This window comes from Paramacrobiotus metropolitanus, unplaced genomic scaffold (assembly GCF_019649055.1).
Source record: "Paramacrobiotus metropolitanus isolate TYO unplaced genomic scaffold, Prichtersi_v1.0 Parri_scaffold0000017, whole genome shotgun sequence".
NCBI classification, from domain to species: domain Eukaryota; kingdom Metazoa; phylum Tardigrada; class Eutardigrada; order Parachela; family Macrobiotidae; genus Paramacrobiotus; species Paramacrobiotus metropolitanus.
The window spans coordinates 1,540,652-1,557,503 of NW_026570237.1; the positions used below are offsets into that span (position 1 = coordinate 1,540,652).

Here is a 16,852-nt window from a genome sequence, read left to right on the forward strand (position 1 = left end):
AAATATTCGAAGTAGAACATGTTGTCCGAAACAATTTTTGCTAAAAATTTGAACAAATATTGTACTCTTATAAACTACACTCGTACATAAAGTCTGTTATACAAATATAGATTACAGTAATATTTATTTGGCATGTTCATACGTCTTTTAAACGCGGAGGTCCAAGAATACTTACTGTACCTTAGCACTGTAATGCGTAACATTAAAGATCTATCAGTCAAATCTTCCCAAACGGACGTATTAAAGTACTGTATTTTAATTTAACACATGTCGTTCATAATAAAATGTTTAGCAGCCGATCCCACGGAGTGATGACTCTACGGTACAGCGTACAGAAGACGATAGAATATTATAAACAGTGAACAAATATTCACGCATAGAAAAATACTCTCTGAAAGGACCAGATTATTTTCGATTCACAGGGCGTACACTCGCAGTTATCACAAACAGAAGCACAGGAATAGTGGACATTTTAGTGGTCAGCTTACTCAGCTGCACATGAATGTATTAAAGCTGAATTTCGGACATTTTCCATATGAAGCCATCAAACCAGATGTTAATTAGTGTAAAACGGAAGCTCCATTCAGTCTTCAAGCACCTCCTGAATGTTGGTCTTTAATACGCTTTCCGGGAGGACCGATTTTAGCAACAAAGCACACGGTGCCATACAAGTAATTAAGAGAGTGCTCATTCCCATATGCGATGTATGGGGTCTTCACTTCATTGTACAACGTCGGTTCGGTAATCCATCGGATGTTGACCGAGTATCTGACTTTCTTATCCTTCCCAAAGTCATAACGCTGACGATGTCTGCCACTTGGGCGTAGTGGAAGAATCAAGGCCCCTTCTGCATTCCTCAATTCACGACCAGTATTTTCCACCGAAAAAGGCCAATCCGACAAATCCACAACATGGTCAGTTAACACTTCCAGGTAGTATGGATTGTCTTTTACCGACTCGCCCTGCCCATTATCCTCAACTGCATCCTCACTCTCGTCGGAAATCTCCCGCAGTCCAATGATTCCATCCTCTTCATCGTAAGTGTCGTAGTCGTCTGCATGGGTCAACATTTTCGGCTGAATGGGCAACGACAGTTGCTCGCAGACTTTCTTGACAAGCGCATCACTGCCCTTTAGGCAATGCATTAGAGTGCTCAGCTTAGTCTCGGCGCTGACCGGGTATTCGTGCTGCAAACCAAAGCCGATCCGACCGCCTTTCGGTAAAAATGCCGGATCAGCTAATAACTGTTCCAGTCCGGTTTTGAAGGTATTTTCACGGTTGACGTCCAGGTTGATCAACGATTCCGAAGGAGCATGAGATTCACGGAAATACAGGTTGTAGGTCAGCGTGACGCGATACCCGGACTGCACGACGGCCACTTCGTGCTCCACATCGCTGAAGAAGGCGATGTATCCGATCGACGGCTCTGTAACAGCAGCCAACTCCTTGGCCGAATCGAATGTCCACTTTTTTCCGCCGTGACGCAGCTTTAGTTCTCCGCCGGTATGTTTCGTCGGGAACACAATCACCAACGATCCGAACATGTTGGCGCTCCGAGGGGTGTCTTTATGTGCTTTGAAAAAGCCACCGGTGGCTAAAAGAAATATTTTTGCCGGAAACTGTATTCCACAATAGCGTAGCTTTACAGATACAGTATGCTGTCACTGCAGTTATTTGTATACTCGTACCTGTTTAACTATTAACTGCACCTATCAGCAGTAGCATTCTGCCGCTGAATTCAGTTTTTCTGCTACAAATTTTTTAAATAATTTGTCATAGACTATCACAACAAGAAATCACCCGAATTACTCAGCGACATATACAAACAATCCTTCTACTGCTTACCATAGAAATTCAGCTTGTAAAGTTCACACTCCAGATGCCTGTCAGATTTGATGCGATCCTCATCCAGCAAATCATTCTTGATACGCGTCAAAATTCCCGAGCGCTCCAAGTCGAATTTACTGGCGAATTCTTCGACGTCCATTTTGCCAGCCTTGCGGTAAGTCTCATCGTAGACATCCTGCTGGTTGATCCCAAAGGTGGCCGCAGTGCAGGCACGCGCCAGATGCTCCAGCTCAGCGTCGGATGCAGTGTGCAGATACAGTTGCCTGGAACAAGACGCCAGCACAAGATTAATGCACTTCACCAATTAAAGGATCCACTTGTTGCATCTATCCTTACCGTGCAGCATCGCCTTTGCCGTAAAACAGTCCGAGGTTTTGTTCTGGGATGGGGCAGACGCCGAAAGTAACGGGATCGCGACCCAGAAGACAAGTGCGGAGAGACTTGATGATCCGTTCCCGAACTGCGGAAGCCATGTTGGCCCTTCGCGTACTACAACGGTCCGCGACAAACAAGCTCCCAATATAACGATGTCGACAGCAAATTTTTCGGATCAGTTTATTGAATTGATGGTTGTTGTTGTAAGTACTGTCCGAGTTGCAATTAAAATGTGAAGTCGAAATGCCTGATCGAAGACTCGGGAGTACGAATGACTGATAAAGATCACACAGAGCCAAGCAAACTTTAAAGCCGAAAGGGGCAGGCAGAAAGTCGGAAGTTCGGAACATGTACAATTGTACGTACGGACAAGCAGTTATCAGTACATACTGCATACTTTTGATACGAGTATATAGAATCTGATACAAAACATCATGCAGATCTACTCTACGAGTAGAGCCCGAGCTGGCTCAAGAACAATACGATACACCATACATGTACTTACTGATGTACAGTTTAATACTTCCATATTAATAAATATATAATTATTAATAATTCTTGGCCGGCTTCCAAAGCTTGCACGATAGTAGTGACGATACGTAGTAAACAAATACAGTGTAATAATTATAAATAATTATTAGCGCGCTATTACTCGTGCGGCAGTCTTCTACTCGTAGTAGTGCGGTATTTGGCAATACTAAAGTGTAAAGCCTCGTATAAAAATGCAGTTAAATATGGTTATGAGTCAGTAATAATTTTGGAAACGTGAATAATAACGTTCAAGACTTGAAGTACTATAAAGACGTAGCGATGCGATACGGTACGTAACTATGTGCAGCACTAATGGCCAGGTGCTTATGGCGGGCACCCGCCTTGGCGGGTGCGATGAGGTGGGTCTTAACCATCAGGCGGGCATTGCAGAAATGCATTTGCACAGCGCACTTTCCCACTAGAGCGCATCCTTGCCGCCAGTGCAAGTCATACACACTATATTTGCTCAAGCTGCTGCACGCTTTATAACTTTGAGACCTTCAAAATCACCCCTTGTAACATTGTTTACAAAAAAACGCAGACCTTTCTAAATCGTTTTGTTGGGCAACTTGGTTGTAATTTGAAAAAATGCGTAATGCAAGATGCAGGTCATGTCCCCAGTGATTGCTACCTTGGTAAACCACTTATTTTAATGGCTTCAAGAGACTCACTTAAGTTGCCAGAGAATTTTTATGCCTCTAATTTCAGAAAACCTATTTCTTTTACACGATTGTTACGGTAAAAGGCATAGTCGCAAAATATTTAAATACATATAGTTTGCCTACATAAGTTACCAGCCGTGTGTGAAAGCGATTAAATCTATGACATTAAGACAAGCAGTACAAAACTACTAAATAAATTCAAAGCCCGCATTTAAAAAAGAAAGCAACTTCAGGTGACTTGACCGACTATTGTTTGCAGCGACGTCCTTTTAATTTTGCCTTCTAATATAGTTGTCCACAGTGCTGTCAATTTTCAGCATTTACGCACTGATGAAAATCATTATTACCATATAGCAAACCATAACATGCTCAAATGTTTGCAGTTTTGCCTTGTAATTTAGTGTCTAACGTTGAGCCCACTAAGGACCAAATTTTAATTTATTGTAAGTCCCAATAATATGCAAAATGAAAAAACAAGCAAATGACGTAGTTTTTGTAGCATATAATTTTAGCATGTTTTTAACATGCAGCATTCATCGCTAAAGAACAACAAAACTATTGTACCGGTATTTGGTTAAAAAAAGAAGCGATAAAAGCAACAATTAAAAAATGGCAACAGTTTTCGATGAAGCCAAAGAAAGAAGTACTTTGACTCACAAAGAGTATCTTACTTCAGCTTAAAGGTAGTCTCACCGTTGAAAATTACATATGCGGAAGAAAATAAGTCGCAGCTTCTATTGACACAGAAAAGGGAAGGCTTGTAGTATACCGCAATAAAATAGGCTGCAACCTAAATTCAAGAGAATGTTTTGGAAAACAATAAAATAGCAACTTAGGCTACAGCCTAAATCATTAATTGTGTCTTGATATGAAGGAATGCATACCAAATAATTCTTTCTTATTTCGCTTGTACTCTGAGATGGAATCAGTTGGGAGAAAGGTTTTGTGAATGAAGTGAACGGAAGTCAAAAAACTTAGGCTGTAGCCTCAGTTAATAAAAAAAATTGGAAAGTTACAGCGACAAATCGCGCTCTACTCAGCTCATCTAATTCATACAGATGGAACCTTCTTTTATTTGTGCTTCGAAACCATTGTGGGTGTAAACCGAGTTGTATGGGGACTATTGGGTATCGCAAAAACTACATATTATATATAAACTGTTAATAGATCGATTTGCGTTTTTGGTTTGCATATCACTGACTGTTCGATTGATTGTCTTGCAGATTTTTACGGCATAATTAGAAGACCTCTTGAAGTTTTCCTATTAGCAATAGAAAACTAAGATTATTAGAGAAATAACTTCTTACCCTTCCGGCATTACGATATTGACGAGATTCGGAGAAAATACGGTCAATAGTTTTTTGAGCATTTAAATGCATTATGCTTTGTAAATTGTTGACATCTATAATATCGTTCTGTACCGACTGTACGTATTGCGGCTAATTTACGGTACCTACTGTTATGTTATGTTTAAATGTGGTCACTTTTCTAATCTGCGTGACTTACTATTTTTAATTTACCGTTAATTTCTCACAAAAGTTCTTTGATTTTGTTAGGTGCTTTGGAGTAGAAACCATTAACGGCTGCTTCGAAAAATTAGGATGCTGTCAGGATATGGTGTCTTTTGTGTTTCAGATTTTTAAATAAGGTTTAAAAAAGTTAAACACAAAAGACACCATAAAAGTTAAAGTGTAAAGCGGTAAAGGTTTAAAAAAGTTAAAGTGTAAAGCGATCTATGTCAAATAGCTTTACATTATTTTCGGCTTTTAATCGGTCTTCTGCGTGAACGTAAAACGTGTATGAACCTGCTCCCTAGATGTATGAATGTCAAGAAATGTGTAAACGTTCGTTTTTATGACTTAAAAATTGAAAAAACTGTTCAGCCACGAAAAACAAAAAGTCGAATACACAAAGCTGTTTAAATCGAAAGACTCGTGACACAGTAGAAGTGCACTAGCGATTAGGCAAGTGCAGCGCAACTGATGCCTCTGTGCAGTGTGCAATTCGTCTGTGCCCGCCACTGATATTGATGCCCGCCTTATCGCACCCGCCAAGGCGGGGGCCCGCCATAAGCACCTGGCCGCACTAATTTAAGTTACTCGTATTTGCAACACTCAAATCTACGCGGTCGACATAAGCATTTGAATGGTAATGTTCAGCCAAATTCTAGCAGATAATCAAGAATAATTAATAACTCTACAGCACAGGCTGTATCGCACAGTCTGCAGTCGCCGACAAAATAATCTACCGACAAAAAAAATAAAAAAGACAAACCAATAATATTTATCCAGAAAAAAGATAAAAAGAACTTTCTGAACGAAAAATACTGGTCATCACATGAGCAAACACTCGCAGTTAATGCATAGAAAACGTACAGAAGAGTTTGATGGTAAACTGCATGTATAAATGTATCAATACTGGTGCACTTCGGAAAATTTTCGTGCGAAACAATCATCAGAACTTGTTAATTACTGTAGAACAGAGGCTTCATATATACAGTCTTCACGCATCCGGAACATGCCTACGTAATACGCTTTCCAGCTGGACCGATTTTGGCAACGAAGCAAACAGTGCCGTACAGGTAGTCGACAGAAAACTCGTTCCCATATGTCATGTAATTGGTTTTCAGTTTGGTGTGCAACGTTGATTTGGTGATCCACTGAATGTCGACGGAGTATTTGATTTGCTTCTTCTTTTCAGCGTCCCAACGTCGGCGAGATACACCATCTGGATATGGAAGAACTAAGGCCCCTTTAAAACTCTTCAGTTCAGAAGCCGCATCGTCCACCATATCACCGTATCTTGAAAGGTCAACCACATAATCAGTCAAGACCGCCAAGAAATCAGGATTGCCGTCTTCTGGTTCTTCTTCACAGTCATCTTTCCCACCTTCGCCATCGGAATCCACACCCCTTTCCTCGTTCTCGTAGTACTCTTGTGTCTGGGTCAGCATTTTCGGCTGGATGGGGAGCGACAGCTGTTCGCACACTTTCCTAACCAGCGCATCACTGCCCTTTAGGCAATCCATCAGAGTGCTCAGCTTAGTCTCGGCACTGACCGGGTATTCGTGTTGCAGACCAAAGCCGATCAATCCCCCTTTCGGTAAAAATGTTGGATCAGCTAACAACTGCGCCAGTCCGCTTTTGAAGGCATTTTCACGGTTGACATCAAGGCTTGCCGACTCCGGAGAAGTTTCGCCAAAGTACAGGTTGTAGGTCAGCGTGACGCGATACCCGGACTGCACGACGGCCACTTCGTGCTCCACATCGCTGAAGAAGGCGACGTACCCGATCGACGGCTCTACAGCAGCAGCTAACTTCTCGGCCGAATCGAAAGTCCACTCTTTTTCGCCGTGACGTAGCTTCAGCTCTCCGCCGGTATGCTTCGTAGGGAAGACAATCACCAGCGATCCGAACATCTTGGCGCCCCGTGGAGTATCCTTGTGTGCTTTGAAAAATCCCCCCGGACCTAAAACCAGCAGCAATTATACAGCAAATTATCTCGGTAGAAGTTTAGATATAAAAGCGAGACTCTAGAATTACTCTGAAACTTTTGTAGATACAAAAAATATAAACCTACTCAGTCCAACTGTATGTATTCAGCGCTCACGGTTACAAGGATAAATAATTTTATTTCGAAAGCCTACTTTCACGAACTATTTTATTCAGAAATATTTTAAATAATCTGCAGTATTGATTATCATACTTTTGGCTCTATCGCATAATTCATAGTATTCAAATCGTATTATACAATTGCTACCCACTACCCAGTATAGTATTTAGTAGTATCACAGGCCCTTTACAGCATGATGTATCACAGCCTACGAGATTAATTACTGCATATTATAATAGTATTACAGCAGCATTATTGATTATTAAGTAAAAAAAAATTTACTTTAAATGTACGTATATCGCTTACCGTAGACATTCAACTTGTAAAGTTCTCGCTCGACAGGCTTTTCAAAATGGGTGTGCTCTAGCAGGCTGTTCTTGACACGAGCCAAAATTCCCGAGCATTCCAAGTCGAATTTGCTGGCGAATTGTTCTGTGTCCATTTTGCCAGCTTTGCGGTAAGTCTCGTCGTAGACATCCTGCTGGTTGATCCCAAAGCTGGCCGCCGTGCAGGCACGCGCAAGATGCTCTAATTCAGTGTCGGATGCAGTGTGCAGATACAGCTGCCTAAATGAGACACCAGGTCACCAACACAAAAGGTCAGTGCAGTTCCCATTCCGCTTCAACCTGTTGCACCGTTCCTTACCGTGCGGTATCGCCCTTGCCGTAGAACAGTCCTAAATCTTTTTCAGGAACGGGGCAAACGCCGAATGTTACGGGATCATGATCGAAAAGGCAGGCCCGCAGAGACTTTATGGTCTGCTTGAAAGATGAGGGAGCCATATTAGCTGCAGTTTGTTAGTGTTACAGTGTACCTCGAAACTGCCGCGCCCAGTGCCCTCTTTACGGTTAATAACGATGTCGATGCTCGATAATAAATTATTCGGAATCAGACCAAAATTAAGTAAAAGCATATAAATTTTAAACAATCAACGAAAACCGTTTCTTAAAATCTGGACTGGCAAACTACGATTAAACTGTGAAATCTGCACATCGGAGTACTGAATCGCCGATAATCACAAACCTGCCATTGACTCACAAAGAATAATCACGAACAGGCATGCTACGACGGAGGGACGGTATGTTTCGGTATTCTCGAAGCGGGTTGTAAAGGGGCGGGCGGAAACATGCACCGACGCGATTTACAGCCGGCGGCTTTTAAGATTTCCATGAAACAAGCAGATTACAAAGTCTGACACTTGACAGTGGGCGGCTTTCAGAGCTAAACGCCTTCCGTAATAAACAGGGAAGTCAGTAAGGGTTAAAGTTAAACTGCTGCGATATTTCTTAATTCTGCCTGTCTGTTTTATTTGTATTACAATTCTAATTAATTATTCGTACAATATATTGCGCGGTGCAGTTTCGCTGCAAGTTTGAACAAATCTCTTAAGGTAAACCTTCGATTATTTATCTGTAGGTCACAATTACTTAATGACCTTGCATTTTCTAAGATGAAAAATCGAGTTAAGTGAACACGTGCACGTCTAACTGTCTTTATTATTTTATGTTAGTTCTACTAAAAACACTAATTTGCAACTCAGAAATGTTTAAATAAACTGCATCCCAGATTTGCGTTTGCACTAAAGTTGTAAACTTTTACTGCAACTTGAAGAAGTACAGTAAATCGTAAGTACAAACCTTTCACTTTTATAGAAATAGTACAAATCTTATATCTTAATCTTATATGTTATATCTTATATATCTTTCATATTCAGTTCAAATCTTTCACTTTTATAGAAAATTTGTGACAAATACTCATGTACTTCGAAAAGAAAATACATAAAATCGTAAGTTACAAAATAATAATAATAATCGTACTTAGTACTCGTACTTACAATGGCAACTCACTGAATGCATCGTATTTACAGTAATACCCAGGTAGTCAAACAAGAAGTAAATAACAGCAATAATCGAATGTATTGTATCTGTATTATATATATATGTACCAACATGATAAAGAAGGCAAGCAGTGATTCTATCATTTTAAATTACATCATCAATTATCTAATTAATTATTAATTCCACGCTTAAACTGTTAAACTTTCCAATTTGGCTACTTTGCATTTAATCTGCAATCAGTATCAGTATGTATAAGTCACAACGTTTTAATAACTGTAATTTCGAATGCCGAACGACTGTTGAACTGTCTCAACAAAAAATAAAAGAACAACAAAAGAAACCACATCATATTATCATCTATTTATCTTCGACTTTCCACACAGATTCAAAGGCGTCGCAAATTTTCGTGACGGCCCAGGCGGCAGACAGTGGGTAGTTGCTGAAGGATACGAGCTCCTCGGTGTAGTCCACATTAACCTGCGCGCCGATTTAAAAGTACTGTAATACTTACTGTCAATATGGAAATACTGATTGATTTTATTTTTATAAATTACTGTTACGCTATATTAATTCATTATTACTATTATTACTGACGAGCTTGGCTAACCAACCTGCCCGTGAGCAATGGCGCCCACGACGAAGACGATGGGGCCGTTGTCGGGGACCAGCGATCGAATGTCGACAACTTCTTTGGCCTGGTGAGACGTGCCGATCCTCCGACAGCCCACCGGCAGATGATCGGACACGGGATTCTTAATCACTTTCAACAGCTTCTGGTGCCCTTCCGCCGCTCGCACCGACATCTTGTGCAGTAACTGCACTGCAAAACAATAATACCATTACCCCCAGACTCGTGATGCAAATCACAAAGCGGCATCTCACAATTAAAAATGCGAAAAAATTCCTTAACACAACTCTAAAGTAACAGCGAATTCTCCAGATAAAATCGTAAAATTGCTAATAACAATAATAACGTTCTCTCTCACAATCAGCATAGCGACGGCATGTACAAAGTTCCTTTGACGAAAATTCTCAAACTGTTCTTATTCAAATAAAATACTTCAGAAGTACTGGCAGCGAAAATTAATGGATCAAATGAATCAATCCAATAATATATGCAATATATTATTGGATTAAGGATTAATTCATAATATCCTAACTCACCTAATCCAATAATATATGCGCAATATTATTATTATATTGCTTTAGCATATGTCTTTATCGTGTTTCGATCTTAATTAAAATCCAATAATTACACTACAATCAATGAAAATTACGAATTGCAGTAATAAACAAAACAATTTAAATAATTTCACTGCAATCATCGGAAGACTCGGACGGCGCACTATCAACTGATTTACCGATTTATCAAGGGGAAAAAAATGCGAAATAAACTCAGCCTTAATACATACCCATCAAACCGGCGAAACGGTCGTACGTCCGTGGAATTCTGGTCTGTGGATTAATTTCAATAAGGACATTCCGCTCCGTGTGAATGAACACTTGCAACAATCCCGCGCGATTTATAACACTGTCTTGCAGCATCAGAAGGCACTAAAAATAAAACAAGTAAAGCAGTAGATAAGTACTGTACTATCGGAACGCATATTATTCATCAAACACGATACGCATTAACACTCGGCACAAAATCTCCAGTCCTCCCTTGCTAATTCTGAGTACTTCACTCAAAATTAATTACTGAAAATTTAGAAGAGTGTCTGTAACGAACAACGCATTCGTACGACAACAACGTGAAAAAGCAATTTTCACAAACATCCCAAAAGGAAAATCGACAATCCACAAGGACTGCGGATTAATGAAGTGTGGAAAGAATTCGTAAAGGCATAAGAGAATCCAAATGATTGATTTTATAGTAAGTACCTGGTGGGTGATATCTGGTCTGGGAAAAGAATCCGCGTTTTTCTTAGACTTGGAAAGAAGATGCTTGTGCTTATCGGAGCACAACAAAGTGAAGTCTTTTCCATTCTGGAAATATCGTAAACTCCTGAATCAAACGACTAGCAAAGGTAATGGATTAGCTCAGCGGGGAGATTATGGAATATCAGCAAGATTATCTGCAACTAACTTTGACTGTTTCCAGCTGAGAACGCTCCAATATGATAATCAGCTTTCTCTCCGAGCACAGCTGCAAATGCCCAGTTTTTAGGCGCTTGTTGCGCGGAATCGATTCCGTGTGGTTAGCTTCGTCATCTGAATCTTGCTGGTTACTGGGTTGTTTAGACATCATCCGCTCTTTAATCAAAAGTCGAAGCCAAAACAAGAAGCACACACGCCATAAATCAAATCAATAAACTGCTGAAAAAGTGCTGCACTTCAAACAAACTGTTGTTAGGCTGCTGCGAAAAAAACACTTCCAGTCTCCAGATGTACGATGGATAGGCTATTATAAAATGTCCAGATCTCCAGCAATATCAGATAAACCTTAAAAAGTTATCAAATGAGTTCTCCGGCTAAAATGTATAAACCAAAGAAGAGCCAAAACTTGAACAATTTAAAAAGGTTTTCGAGTTTCTGATTTCTGGCTGCGGGTTTCTCGTTTTTTTCACCGTAATCCGGTTGGTTGCTCATACTGTGGCTAGTGGCTACCACCAGTGACCACGGGCTGTCGTCACAGTCGTCACTTGATACAACAGCCGTCCCCTCAGCGGGGATTGTTACTTGTTTTCACTCTTTTGAAACCGGAAACGCAGCAAACAGCAAATTTTTGAAAAATCTACTGCGTTTAAATTTTAATGTTTAACAGTGACTTTGAAGCCGTTTATTGATTTATCCGTGTTTTTGTTAACTTCTTCATATGCTCTATAAATCAGCCATTTTCATCTATCGGCACACTCAGAACTAGGTGCATTTCCCGCCGTCGACTACGTGGCCGCTAAAAACACGAATGGCATCAGAGCAGCGTGAGGCTTCTGGAGAACCTTTGGCAACACTGAAGAAACGCGACGACTATCTGTCATGGGAAGAATATTTTATGGCCGTCGCCGTACTCTCCTCGCAGCGCTCCAAAGACCCCTCCAGCCAGGTGGGCGCCTGCATCGTCAACGAGGAGAAGAAGATTGTCGGGATCGGCTACAATGGCATGCCCACAGGTTCGTGGAGGAGGTTAATAATTCAGGAGTCCAGCTGTTCGTGTTCTCGTTTGCTCCTTCGATTGATCATTGATCCATCGTTCCTGTTTGACTGAAGGCTGCAGCGACGATGTCCTGCCGTGGAATCGTGAAGGCGACTTCCTGGACACGAAATACCCGTACGTGTGTCATGCGGAGATGAACGCCATCATGAACAAGAACTCAGCGTCCGTCAAGGATTGCACGCTCTACGTCGCGCTCTTCCCCTGCAATGAGTGCGCTAAATTGTGCATCCAGGCGGGCATCCGGGAGGTAAATGCCAGAGCTTTCAATTTACGCGTTCATCCGTAATGTTTCATAAATTTTATTTCAGTAATTATTATCATCTATTCATCTGTCGGTATTTTTGTTCTATTGTTGTATTTTTATTACTTCGCCACAATTACCGTAATTATCGAATTATAAGCTCCCCCCGAAATAGAAGCTCCCTCCGTAATTAGAGCCCACCCTTAAGGTCATTTGAAAATTATAAGCTCCCCCCGAAATATACACCCATGGGCTTAATTAAATGCTATATAGCCCATATTAGCCAATGCCAAAAAAGTTGGTTTGAAAAATTGAAGCCCCCTCCGAAATACAAGCCCATGCCCGTAATTGGAGCCCACCCCTTAAGGCGTTTGAAATATTTGCAACCCTGGGGCTCTAATTCGATAATTACGGTAAATCACGGAAATTTTTTTTGACGTACTGGGTAGTGGTTGGTTTGTTTTCTTTTAATTGTAATTGATATCTGCTTTTTTGGTTTTTATTTTTCTTCCAATTCATCGAAATTTTAATCATGGAAAATTTGTTTTTTAACTGCTCTGTACACGAGCTGTGTACGTTTTCTTTAGAAATGCAGTTGTGTTTGTAACGTTGTTTATTTGTTTTGCTTAATTAATTATAAGTATGCCATTTTTCTGTTTATTTTTGTTTTTCCATACAGTGAAATTAGCTCATACAAATCGTACTTATTACCTAGTCCAATGTTTTGTGTTAAAGTGGCAGTATTATTTATTAATTACTTAGGCAGCGTTCAAATATTACGTAACGCAATTTTTCCGTTTTTTTCACCACCCCCTACCCCTTGTAACAACGCGTAACAAATTTTTGTACCCCCTACAGCCGTACGTAACGAGTTCGGTACCCCCCACCCCCTATAATTCGAAAAAATTTTCCTAAAAATTTTAACAGAAAAATCACGAACAGTAGCTTTTGCATGACTTCATCGTCATTTGAGTAGTCAGTGCATTGTAATCAGATCTAAGAAAAGGATTAATCTCGCCTCCCTCTATAATTTTATAAAACCAATCACGCTGCAAAATTTCATTGTCGTAGCAAGCCATATTGCAATCCAGACCAGAACAAACATCAACAGCAAACAACAGCAATCAGCATCAATCAACAGCAAGCAAAAAAGTCTTTTTTAATTCTCGCCATTCGGCGTTGGCATTATCCATCTGCATTATCCATCTGCTTGATCCCAGATAACGTTGGGTACGCCGCACGATATGCAGCGACAAATTCTCTATACGCTGCCTCCATTACAACTCCCGGTTTGCATACAATCACCACGCGTAAATGACTGAGTTTTCACTTTAAATACAGCTCAGTGGGCAAGATACTCATAAGAAAATATTGCTAACATTTCGGGGAACGTGCGGGAAGAATACACTTGGTAAATTCGCGTGTTTTGTACGCTCCAGAAGTAATAAGATAAAACATTTCAGCTTTATCTTTAGTGGAGCCCAAATGTAACGTAACATGCTCGTCACCCACCCCTACCCATATAACAAAGCCGTAACGCTTCGGCCAGACTACCCCCCCACCCATGGCCGTTACGTAATATTTGAACGCTGCCTTACTGTACCAATATGTGCTAAAGTGTTGTTAATTTTTATTAAGTAGAACAAGCGAATACTATATGAGAATTTCGGTACATCGGCGGTACGGCGATACAGCGACGTCACTTATAAATTTTTAATGGTAAAATTATTGAGAATTTTTTCTTATGGGTAGATTTATTCATTTCAAAAGCCTTGATGGTTTTGTACTACTTTAGTTCGTAACTGTTGGTTGTCTTTCCGTTGTCACGTTGTGGACTGTTTTGTGGAAGGTGGTGTATTTATCGGACAAATACGGCGATAAAGAGCCGTTCATCGCCTCACGCCGGCTGCTGGATATGGCTCAGATAAAGATCCGCCAGTTTATCCCCGGTCGCCGGCAGATTACGCTGGATTTCAGTCATATCGATCCAGGCCTGTTCGGCCGGTGCTGGTGACTGCTGAGACGGGTGACTTGCGCTGGAACCGCCGTGTCAGGTGTTGGCATTATGATCAAGGTCGTCCTTTCAGCTGTTTTCCGCTGACTGGACATCCTTAAGTGCATTTTCGCCGCTCTTGACAGATGGATTGTTGAGTTTTCTCTGCCGCGCTCTAACCATGTTGATGTCATTTCCGATTGGCGGTTGTTGGTGTGTGTGCATTCGCTGTAAATGGGATGAATTGTTGGGACATGCGGTAATCGACGGTTGTTGATTAACAACGCAATGTGTTTCTTAATCGTTGGCTTGAGAGTTGGGAAGAAACGACAGATGGTGGTTTTTTTATGTGTCTGTAAATACGATCCAATTACACCTTGCGAACACAACCGATCATTTCCGCCATAAATTATATTGTTATGCTGCGCCGTAGCCCACACTTTCCGAAGTCATCGAACGGCGAAAAAATAACCAGACATGGCGATGATTATTGCTGTTATTTTTCGCTTTTTTGCCGTGAATAATGCTTGAATAATTCCGGCGGAAGTACTGTGTGAGTAACAGAGCAACACGTATGGAACGAATTTCGTCGTCTCGTGTCTGATTTTTTTAACAAAGGAACAATTAAACAAATGAACGCATGACCGTTCCATTGCGTGCTAATGGTCGGTAGACGCAGTACATCCACTCGTCTGCTAATAAACAATTGGCTAGTGCGATCGGTTCATGGCATTCCTCGCTCTTGAAGTGTTCCAAGTTCCAACCGGCCGTTAAAATTATTGAATAATAATGCACATGTTTGCATTGCACGAGGAATCGCTGCCTTATTTGCATTTAAATTACCGGCTGCAGGGATGTAAAGTGATCGGAAGTGATGCTGTTAAATTAAAGCGAAGATTCTGAAGTTACTTCATACCAAACCCCAAAAAATGATGTTATTAACGACTATAAGTTAATTTGCATTTAGTAATATTGTTGGGTTAACGGGTAACCGATACACAGTAAAAATACTAATTGGATTATGTAAAAAGTGTCATGATTACGTTATGCATCACTGGTTTTGGGTCTGGCTGCCCCTTATATGTACCAGCATTTACTGTGGAATTGGTCGGTTATTAAGCGGTCAAACGAATTGCATTATTGATTTATATGTGTCGTATAGAAAACCACCAGCGTTGAAATTGCAGCAGCCCTTCTGGCAGGCTTTCAGCCAAGTGATCCAGCGTCCTAAATGGGTTTTCCGGTCGACTACCAAAGTGGATTGGTCTCCGTTGTTGCCGCTGAATATTCAGCAAGGAATGTACACAAATTTATAAAAACGGCAATCTTCTGACATTTGTGAGTGGATTAGCCGGATCCTGTGCGGCGTTTTATTTGAATGGATTACGCCACTCGTTGTGGAATATTGTGTTACCGTTAAACGAGGGAATTTTCAAATAGTGCATTTATGGCACGACAGCATCTGTGGTGTCTAACAATTAGCAACACCGCCTTCTTTGTTAGGTTTACCGTTACATAACATGCCGGGCGCGGCATATAACACTCGAAAAATATTTGTTATATATGTAAAGTATGCTTAAATCAAAAGAAAAACACGATGTATCAATGCATTCTTTTAATATTGTATACGCCTGTAAAAAGTAGTTTTAACCTTTTCGATTTTATTCGTCGTAATAACGATTGTTGAATAAACAATGCCAAGCTGCAGCAAGTTTGGAACCTGTGTTTTGCTTAAGTTGAATCAGGAAAACAGCTGTAACAACCGCTTAAGTGGCTTACATTAAAATTTCAGTAAGCTAAGAAAATATTAATAGGTGAACTCCACGCAGAAGCTCGGTGTTTACAAGAAACCAGCCAACCTGGATCGGCTTAAAGCGTGCCGTCACGAAAGAAGTGCGTTGCAAAATTAATAAGGATGGTTTCCGTTTTTATGCGAAAATTAGCTGCATTGACGCATTGTAGAGCACGAATGCGATTAATTGAACCGGACTAGAGCCAATCGAGGTATCATCGTCAGCTGGCGATGCGTTCACTGTATACGGATAGGCCGCTGCATTCTGCGGTTGCGGTGCCGGTGCGGCAAACCGGAAATAACAATACCCGAGGCGCATTCCTCGTGACTGCCCGAGATCATCACAAAGCAGAACGATTCCAGAAATATTCTAGAGTAGGCTGTTTGTGTATGCAGTGACATTAAGCAACCGGAATCGCCCTCCATTACGCTGGCTAGCCATGCTAGGATAGTGCAATCCAATAATTCAAATTTAATGGTAAGACGGTGCAGTTTAATACGGTACTTCTACAGTACACAAGTATACAGCGCACAATATCTGTATTAATGTTTGTCTATATACTGTATGTTGCAGCAGTGGGAACACCATGAGTTTTTTAAGAATGTATTCAACAATGAATAAATAATATGTCACTTGTGTGCCGAGTTAAAATGCACAATCTTATAGTGCGGAATATAAAACTATTTCGATATAATTTTTCTCTTAATTTTTACCACGAGCTCTAAACACTGCTTGACCAGTTTAATAAAGCAATAATTAAAATAGTTGTCGTATAAAGAAAATTTGCAGTAGTGCTCTAATTGTA

The 16,852-nt window shown here is 40.7% G+C and overlaps 4 protein-coding genes across 5 annotated transcripts; 1 reads left to right on the forward strand and 3 right to left on the reverse strand.

The window, feature by feature from the left end:
* Positions 1-281: 281 nt before the first annotated feature.
* Positions 282-2,507, reverse strand: LOC129585581 (uncharacterized). The gene is made up of 3 exons (XM_055478317.1): positions 2,185-2,507; positions 1,846-2,111; positions 282-1,594 (listed from the first exon to the last, which is right to left on the reverse strand). Exons 1-3 carry the CDS (start codon positions 2,319-2,321, stop codon positions 591-593), a joined length of 1,407 nt encoding a protein of 468 aa, XP_055334292.1. The 5' UTR covers positions 2,322-2,507; the 3' UTR covers positions 282-590.
* Positions 2,508-5,625: 3,118 nt separating this feature from the next.
* LOC129585614 (uncharacterized) lies at positions 5,626-8,033 on the reverse strand. The gene is made up of 3 exons (XM_055478363.1): positions 7,674-8,033; positions 7,335-7,594; positions 5,626-6,884 (listed from the first exon to the last, which is right to left on the reverse strand). The coding sequence occupies exons 1-3, from the start codon at positions 7,808-7,810 to the stop codon at positions 5,938-5,940; spliced, it is 1,344 nt and encodes a 447-aa protein (XP_055334338.1). The 5' UTR covers positions 7,811-8,033; the 3' UTR covers positions 5,626-5,937.
* An 881-nt stretch (positions 8,034-8,914) lies between these two features.
* LOC129585572 (ribosomal RNA small subunit methyltransferase NEP1-like) lies at positions 8,915-11,424 on the reverse strand. The gene is made up of 5 exons (XM_055478296.1): positions 10,953-11,424; positions 10,748-10,852; positions 10,279-10,420; positions 9,478-9,686; positions 8,915-9,343 (listed from the first exon to the last, which is right to left on the reverse strand). The coding sequence occupies exons 1-5, from the start codon at positions 11,112-11,114 to the stop codon at positions 9,224-9,226; spliced, it is 738 nt and encodes a 245-aa protein (XP_055334271.1). The 5' UTR covers positions 11,115-11,424; the 3' UTR covers positions 8,915-9,223.
* A 197-nt stretch (positions 11,425-11,621) lies between these two features.
* LOC129585574 (deoxycytidylate deaminase-like) lies at positions 11,622-15,796 on the forward strand. 2 transcript variants are annotated; one of them, XR_008690039.1, is made up of 4 exons: positions 11,622-11,976; positions 12,074-12,267; positions 14,111-14,807; positions 15,417-15,796. XR_008690039.1 is itself a non-coding variant. In XM_055478298.1 (3 exons), exons 1-3 carry the CDS (start codon positions 11,772-11,774, stop codon positions 14,273-14,275), a joined length of 564 nt encoding a protein of 187 aa, XP_055334273.1. In that variant the 5' UTR covers positions 11,622-11,771; the 3' UTR covers positions 14,276-15,796. The 2 variants fall into 2 exon arrangements, 1 of the variants encoding a protein (XP_055334273.1); XM_055478298.1 differs by having other exon boundaries at positions 14,111-15,796.
* Positions 15,797-16,852: the final 1,056 nt, after the last annotated feature.